Raw genomic sequence first — 8,993 nt, 5'->3', positions numbered from 1 at the left:
AGGGAAAAACAATTCAATAGTTCCTCTTTGTGTATTGTGCTTTGTCTAAAAATGAAAGACTACTTTTTTTGCACATTAAGAACCAACTTTTCGCACATATTCCACTTCACATTTTTGAAAGCATCCAAGGAAATACTGTATTATATAGAAGATGACCCTGATTATAAGATGATCCCCCAATAATTAGATTCTATACATGGAAAATGTATAAATTTGTTATAATTTTCCAGGTATAGAATGTAATTATTGGAAGTCTGTTTTGAATTTGTCCCTCTCCCACTGCTACATCAGGGAAAATAAACCTGGGGGGTCAAGTAGCTCTTTTCCTCTCTGCTTCCCAACTTTCTCTCATGGCAGCCCTTGTCCCTCTCTACTGTCAGACCCTACTCTCCCTGCGCACACAGAAGCGAGGAGCAAATTTGAAAACAATAACCTTGAAATTAAACATGGCTGTAGACTTTTGCATATAGCACCCACACACTGAATTCATCCAGAATTGATGCATGTTACTTTTTTTTTTTAAACTGCTGCAAGTTTTAGTACAGGTACTCCATAAACACACTTTTGAGCAGCACTTTGGCATTCACTTGTATGTAATAAAAATTATGCATGATATTAGTCCAAACCACACAATTCAATGGGCTGGACCCCACCAGAGTCAACAGAATTTCAAGCCCCGGTGACCCCAAAGCTCAGCATTGCTCAGTATGTGTGTGTACTCCAGATAACACCCACAAAGGGTCTATGTGCTAATTAGCCCTCACTCATGACTGGAACCAGGTGTTCTTGTCACAAGTCCTGGCACACTCCAAAAATGTATGTACAGATGAGGGAGGCACAGGGCAACCTGATCTAGCTCCACTTCATAGAAGGCAGGGCACCACACTAATATGTAACAGGCTGAGAGAAAGCACAACAGAGGGATTCTGGATGATCTGTTTGGGGCCACATTTCATTACATTTGCCAGGCATTTAAGGCTGGTGAAGCAACAGGAATCAGTAGAAATGTGAAATAAAGGTGCAGTTCAGCTGTGGGAATGAAGAGGAAGTAAAAATGTATGCAATATAGTGGCTCACTATGACTTGAAAGAGCTGGCAGTGAGGAGCATTCCACTTAATGGACACTACCACATATTGTATTCAGATAGGCTGTATTCATCTATCCTTTCGTTAGGTTCTAATCAGCATATCTGCCCAATGTGGGCCATGTGTTTTATAGTGGTGCTCAGTGTTGGCTGCATTTAATTAACTTCGTAATTGGTTTCTGTAGTTGAGCACATACTGTTTTGTCTACTGTTAAACTGCTGTCAATGTGTTTCATGAAACCTCCTTGTATGTGGTAACATGAGGGGCTTTTTTCCCCGTAATTGGCATCTGGGAAGAAAATTCATCCTGTATTTTAGTAAATACAATATTTAAAAAAGCTGACAAAAACAAACTTAAAATTGAAACTATTAAGTAAACTTGAAGAATTTGAGAGAGTTTAACAAAAACAATAGGCAATTACATTTTGTATCTCATCAAATTTCTAAATGCGTCAGGTTTGAATCACAGATTACGGTCCTAAGGACGTGCTTTGGGTCACAGACACAGTAAATCAGAGCTGCATCAAGATTACTAACCTTAATTTGTTCCATTAAGATTGCATTTGTTGCTTCTGATTCACGAAGTAATCCATTCAAATGATCAGCACTCTTTGTTGTTGTGTTCAGCTTCTGTACTAGCTCTTCCTTGCTGAGCTCAGTTTGCCATGAAGGTGGTTCTGCAATTTCATTTTTCAAACAATTACTCTGTAGTAAGGAGAAATCACTAGTCCTAATGACTCAAGGTCATTCAGAGTTACAGAGGACACCAAGACCTACTAATAAGAAACTATAAATGGTCAGATTTCACAACCACCACCAATTTCACTGATAGTCTTGCTGATATCAGTGGGCTTGTGATATTTTTGTGCACTCACATAAACAAATGAAAAACAAGTACCAAAAAGAACTCCAGAACCAAAGTTCAAGGGGCCTCATGGGCCATGTTAGGCTCTATCAAAATATGTTGTACTGTTAACAATGTCTTCCATTATCTACATTCTTAATTTTTTCCTCAAGAAACATCTGATGACCCCCTTGCTATCTCTTTATTAGTAGCTGCTTGCTATATATTTTCTCCACTTCCCTACTTGGTGAGACCTCCCCACAGCAAAGTCACAGTTATCAACCTTGGACTGTATTTTCCCGAAAAAGGAATGGTGAGCTCAAAAAAGACGCTGGTGATCTCCAGATCTCTTTGAGCTATTTTAACATTAAGGCAAATGGAAGTTTTGTTTTCGACTTTCATAGAAAATGTATAGAAATAAAACAGACCCCTAATGCAGCATTGAGCTGTCCTTCCTTTCCATATGCACAGTTCCTCCAACTACTTATCTGCTTACTCATCATCTGCTCTGCTCCTCACTGAAATTCTACATGTAGGAGATGGACATTTAAGAAAATCTTGGAAGCCAGAACACACAGAGCTAGCAATATTTAGACAGTGGTCCCTCTTCAAATAGATAAAAGACTTGTAAAAGGAATCCAAGTCCATATCTCAAATTTTTTTGGACTATTCTCAAATTTCAACCATTTCCTGGAATAGTAATGGTTACTCTGGCAGCAGTGTCCAAACACCAGGAAAAAAGGAAAGTAGGAATGGAGAGGAAGAAGGTGAAAAGTACCTCAGGGTGACAAGACAATTTTTTTTTTTGGCACCGTATTAGTGTACCAAGTCATGTTAATTCCATTTTAAATCGTTATCTACTTTAAAGTAGCCTAAATGATTTTCTTACCAGCTTTTGCTTCAGGAGAATTAAGAAGTTGTTCCAGTGATGGTATGTGAGTACTGGCAGAAGAAACTGACTCTGTGTCAGTTGTTTCCATTCCTTCTCCCTCTTCTCTAGTGACAGTGTGCATATCAAGAAGGAGGAGGTCAGTGTTGTTTCTCCGTTCTCGCAAGTTCTTCACAGGTAGGCTTGAAACAGCTGGCCCTGAAAGAGAAATTATTTCTGTTGGTGTGCATCAAAAAGAAAAAAAAACTGTGCTATTTAGGTGTGGTCATGCAAGACTAACTCAATTTGATACTGAGGAGGAAATCAGAATGGAAGACTGCATACTGTACAAGTGGCAGAATAAAACCAATCCTCACATAAGGAACTCATTTATTCTCTAAAAACAAAAAAATAGAGCACATTTCACAGTAAAACTGCCTTTCACTTCATCTCCATTCTAAATTAAGCCATTATTAACAGCAATTTAAAGAGGTTTTCAGTGCCCCTTTGAAACCAGGACCATCCCTGGAGGGGGGCAAATTGGGGCGATCGCCCCGGGCCATGCGCTTTGGGGGCCCCCGCAGAGCTGGGCAGAGCAGCAGCGGTGACTCTGCACTGCCACTGCTTGCTTTGCATCCAGCCACCCTTTGCATCTACCCCTCCCCGCACCACTGACACTGTCCATGGCGGCAGCAGCTTCTTCAGGTCTGGGGCGTGGGGACTGGAGCGGGGGCGGGGCCCCACATGGGCTGATTTGCCCTGGGCCCCGCACCCTGCTTGGTTTGGCTCTGTTTGAAACAAATATAATTGCCAGGAACAATACTGAGCGGGTCAGGAGACCATCAGGCTCTTGGTAAGAGGGCTAAGGAGCTTGGAGCACAAGTGGCACTCTCATCAATCCTTTCCCTGGAAGACAAGAGCCCAGTCAGAGACCACTGAAGTAAGCCCAGGCAGAGATCATGGAAGTAAGCATGTGGCTGAGACCGTGGTGTTGGCTTTGGATTCTTTGACAACAGGTGGATGTTCTGGGAAGGACTGCTATAAGAGAAAAGATCCATCTGACCAGAACTGGAAAGAGCATTTTTGGGCATTGTCTAGCCAGTCTAGTAAGGAGGGCTTTAAAGTAGGTTCTGCAGAGGATGGGGTGAACAAAACCCTCCAGCAACAGAGCATGTTATACAGAGGGGAAAGGACTGAAAGCAGCAGCTCAGCTCTGGAACAAGGCTAGAGAGCCACAGGACAGCAAAAGGTGATGCAAAAGGGAAACAAATAGGTTAAAATGCATCCAATTTATGTAAACAAATGCAAGAAGTATGGGGAATAAACAAGAAGAACTGGAAATCACAGTCTATGAGAACTATGATCCGATTGGTATCAGAGACCTGGTGGGAAAGTTCTCATGACTGGAATGTCAACATTGAGGGCTACGCTTTGTTTCAGAAGGACAGGGTTAGGAGAAAGTTGGTGGTGATGCCTTGTATGTCAAACACATTCACTTGTTCCTTGGTTCCAGAGAAAGAAGCTAACAGAGCAGAATGTGGCAAAGGTGATCATGGAGTCCTTGGCAATAATATTTATGAAGTCATGGGAGACAGGCAAGGTATAAGAAGACTGGAAAGGGGCCCGTATAGAAACCCTCTTTCAATAAGGAGGACCCGAGAAACTATAGACCAGTTAGCCTCATCCTCAATATCCAGGAAGTTACTGGAGCATATCCTAAGAAAGTCCATTTACAAGCATTTGGAGGAGGAAAAGATGATCATAAGCAGCCAGCATGGATTTACTAAGGAGAAATTGTGTCAAACAAACTTGATTTCCTTCTCTGACAAAGTAACTATTTGGGCAGATGAAGGGAATGCAGTTGATATATTGTGTATCTGGACTTCAGCAAGGATTTTGACAAGGTCTCACTTGATCTTCTCATAAACAAACTGGAGAACTGTTGGGTAGACAAAACTACAAGGTGGATAGACAAATGACTCAACAACTCTGAGCAAAGGTAGTTATACATGTTAGAATGGCAGGAGGTTTTGAGGGGAATCTCACAGGAGTCTGTTCTGGGTCCAATGCTATCTAACATATTTATTAATGATTTGGGTGCTGGCATAAGAAGACTTTTTGAGCCAATTTGCAAATGACACAAAACTGGGAAAGACTGCAAACATGTTGGAGGACAGGAACGGAATTCAGAAAGATCACGACAGTTTGGAAAGCTGGGCTGGAACTAACAGAATGAAGTTCAATGTAGACAAGTGTAAGGTTCTATATATACCTCAGGAAGAATAATCAGAAGTACAAGTACAAGATGGGTGACACCTGGCTGGATGGCAGCACTACAGAGAAGGATCTGGGAGTATGGGTAGATCACAGAATTAATACGAGTGTGCAGTTTGATGCAGCTGCACAAAAGGCGAATATGGTTTTGCGATACATCCACGAAAGCATTAGGTTCAAGACATGGGAGGTGATAGTGTTTTTCTACTTGGCACAGGTTAGGCATTCTTTAGCGTACTATGTGCAATTTTGTGCTCCATATTTTAAAAAGGAGCTGGAGTAATTAGAGAGTGTCCAGAGGCAGGTAACAGAAGTGATAAAGGGCTTGGAAGGCAAGTCATAGAATAAGAGGTTGAAGGAAATAAGGATGTACAGTTTGCAGAAAAGATTCTTAAGAAGGGACATGATAGCAATCTTCAAATACCTGAAAAGCTGCCATAAAGAAGAAGGAAAATAGCTTCTCTCTCTTGCTGCCAAGACTAGGACAGTCCAATTGCTTGAAGCTGCAGTAAAGTTTTTCCTGATATCCAATCTAAACTTCCTTCTTCGCCGGTAGAACAGTGAGGTGGTGGACTAGATTGCCTAGGAAAGTTGTGGACTCTCCATCATTGGACGTGTTCAAGAAGAGGCTGGACAGGCATTGATCAGGATGATCCAGGAATAGCTATGCCTATATTCTAGGAAGGTTTGGATAGTGATGATCCTGCCTCAGGCAGGAGGTTGGATCTAGAAGATTTCTGAATGGGTGTTGTGAGCTGATGGGGGTCATTGCTGTGCCCTTGGCCCAGCTGTACGAGCGATCGTGGTCCATGGGCCAGGTGCCCAGAGACTGGAAACTAGCTAATGTGGTCCCCATTTATAAGAAAGAGAGAAAGGAAGACCTAGGAAACTATAGGCCCATAAGCCTCACATAGGTTTTGGGGAAAATCCTTGAAATAATTATCAAGGATTACATCTGTGAGGGGCCAGCAGGGGAGATCATGCCCAGGGGAAATCAACATGGGTTCATCAAAGGCAGGTCCTGCCAGACCAACCTGATGGTGTTTTACAACCAGGCAACTAAATCCCCGGATGATGGTGTTGCTGTGGACGTAGTCTTTCTGGACTTTAAGAAGGCCTTTGACACTGTCTCTTACCTCATTCTCATTAATAAATTGAGCGACTGTGACATTGATGCCTACACAGTTGGATGGGTCAAAAATTGGCTGAGGGGGCACACCCAGATAGTGGTGGTGGACAGGTCATACTCGACCTGGCGGGATGTGAATAGTGGGGTCCCCCAGGGGTCAGTTCTGGGGCCTACACTGTTCAACATCTTCATCAGTGACTTGGATGAGGGGGTGGAAAACACACTGTCCAAGTTTGCCAATGACACCAAGATGTGGGGAGAGGTAGGCACACTCGAAGGCAAAGAGAGGCTGCAATAAGATTTAGACAGACTACAGAAGTGGACGGATGGTAATAGGATGGGCTTCAATGTAGATAAATGCAGGGTGCTGCACCTTGGGAGAGGGAATCCACAGCACACATACGAGCTGGGGAGCTCCTCCCTTGAGAGCACAGAGGCGGAAAGGGATCTTGGAGTCATTATTGACTCCAAGATGAACATGAGCTGCCTGCCAGACCACAGCCAGCAAAGCCAACCGCACCTTGTTGTGCATCCAAAGATGCATCTCAAGCCGGTCCAGAGAGGCGATACTCCCCCTCTACGTGACGTTGGTCCGGCCACAATTGGAGTACTGCATCCAGTTCTGGGCACTGCACTTTAAGAAGGATGTGGCCTGCCTTGAGAGGGTTCAGAGGAGGACCACCCGCTTGGTTGGAAGGCAACAGGGCAGACCCTATGAGGAGAGGCTGAGGGATCTGAACCTGTTCAGCCTCAGCAAGCGGAGGCTGAGGGGGGATTTGGTGGCTGCGTACAAACTCGTTAGGGGAGATCAGCAGCAAATAGGAAGGGTCCTATTCCCCGCAGCAGCACCTGGGGTGATGAGGAACAATGGCCAGAAGCTGCTGGAGAACAGGTTCAGGTTAGAGATTAGGAGGCACTATTTCACTGTTAGGGTGGCTAGAATCTGGAACCAACTTCCTGGGAAAGTAGTCCTCGCTCCTACCTTGGGTAAATTCAAAAAGAGCTTGGACGAGCACCTGTCTGGGGTCGTGTGATCCCAGCCTGTGCTCCTGCCAGTGGCAGAGGGTCAGTCTAGATGATCTGTTCAGGTCCCTTCTGACCCCAAACCACTATGAAGGTCCCTTACAGCCCTACTTCTCTATGATTCTATGCTGTAACAATCTTAAAAAAGTCTGGGGAATGAGACTGACAGGAGACTGCCCACCTTTTCATTACACATACAGATACTTTGCACAGTGGTTCCACTTATGAACCAAATGGTATTCTTAACCTAATCTGTGGGTGGGCAAAATGCTGGATCTGGCCAGGAGCCTGACTCCATTTCCCAGCAGTGCCCCCCTGTGCGTCCCCTGGGCAGTCTCACTGGAGACCCCAGGAGTGACTGGGTTGACAGCACGGAGCCACAGAACCGAACCCTAGCCCCGTGCTGTCAGGGCCCCTTGCTCCCAGGGTCTCCATGGAAACCAGCCAGGAGCAGCGCGGGCAGGGCAGCGAGCTGCACATGGGGAGCTTGTGGTGGTGACAATGCAGGGCCAGAGCCAGGGCAGAGCCGCAATCCGCTCCCTGCATGCTCCTGCCCACAAAACCCATGCTCATAACAGGGGCCTGTAAGTGTAGATCGTGGCTCTGCCCTGGCTCCAGCCCTACACTGTCACCACCCCTGTCCTCACCCATCTTACTCCTGGCCATGGCCCCACCCCAGTTGATGGGCCATATGCTTTTCTCCTGGCAGTGGGTGTGGGCAGCGGGGCTGGTCCAGTGGCAGCAGCCAGAAGAAGCTGCTGCCACAGGGGCTGCTGGGAAATGGAGTCCGCCATGGTCTGGCCTTTGCCCACCCTGATCTAAATCTGCCAGTCTTGCCAGCAGAAGTCACAACAAAGCAATGCTCATTAAATCACTCCCTTTTTACCCAATGCACATGCTGAAGTATAAAGGGAGGATGCTGTTTTTACATGATGAAAATACAGGTTGTGGGTTTAGTTTTTAACTTTCAAAATACTAAGTATTTCATAGGGCACTATTCATTTAAGATAACTGTACTTGGTTTATGTTAAAATAACAGTGATGAGATTATATTATGTAGCATTTCAATTTAAAAACTGAACATATAGGATGTTAGTGCATGTGGAAGTTGTATATTGACAGTTGGAGATACATGGTGACAGAAAAATACAGTATAGGAAGAAGCAATACAAACACAATGCCCTATTTTCTGACCTCAGTGGGCCTAGAACCTGAGCTGGGGAGACCCCCTCTAAGCATAATTAGCAGCTCTCCCTTCCAGAAAGCAAGCTTCAAAATTATTTATTAAGACTGACAACAAAAGGGACAATTTTGATTATCTTTATAATTTCATGACTTTTTCTCAGAGTCTAACTGAAACCTTTAGCTCATGAAACATCAAGGTTACTAAAAAACAAAAACATTAACCAAAAAAACCACAAATACCACATGGTACCTACTGACTTAGTTTATGAAATGCCCAGCGACCTTGAGCTGAAAGGCTTTTCCTTTGTTACTAAGTCTTTTGGCTACTCTGTATCTTTACTCCTCAGTAAGTATAGGTGTCTGTTTGTTTTAAATTTAGAAAGACCTTCTTATGAAATGTGGCATGTGTGCCTTATGAAACAGGCACACATGCCACATTTATTACTGCTGAAGCAAATATTTTGGGTTTGGTTCAATGTGTAAGAATGTACTAAATATAAGTTTATTACATACTATCATGTCAGTTATGGTTGCTTATTTTATATTTGTGTGTGTGGAGCTAGCACTACAACAGATTTGCCCAGT

At 44.0% G+C, this 8,993-nt stretch overlaps 1 protein-coding gene across 3 annotated transcripts in view; it reads right to left on the bottom strand.

Moving 5' to 3' along the window:
• GCC2 (GRIP and coiled-coil domain containing 2) overlaps positions 1-8,993 on the bottom strand; it is a 59,575-nt gene that overhangs the window by 7,460 nt on the left and 43,122 nt on the right. For all 3 annotated transcript variants that reach the window (XM_025213556.1, XM_006031884.3, XM_025213557.1), the window contains 2 exons: positions 2,819-3,016; positions 1,623-1,762 (listed from right to left, as the gene is read on the bottom strand). In XM_025213556.1, the coding sequence (XP_025069341.1) occupies positions 1,623-1,762; positions 2,819-3,016 (338 nt within the window). The remainder of the gene's footprint in view (positions 1-1,622; positions 1,763-2,818; positions 3,017-8,993) is intronic.

The sequence above is a fragment of the Alligator sinensis genome, unplaced genomic scaffold, assembly GCF_000455745.1.
Source record: "Alligator sinensis unplaced genomic scaffold, ASM45574v1 scaffold1232_1, whole genome shotgun sequence".
Classification (NCBI taxonomy): domain Eukaryota; kingdom Metazoa; phylum Chordata; order Crocodylia; family Alligatoridae; genus Alligator; species Alligator sinensis.
The sequence above is the reverse complement of the archived record's forward strand: the minus strand, read 5'-3'. Positions and strand labels throughout refer to the sequence as shown.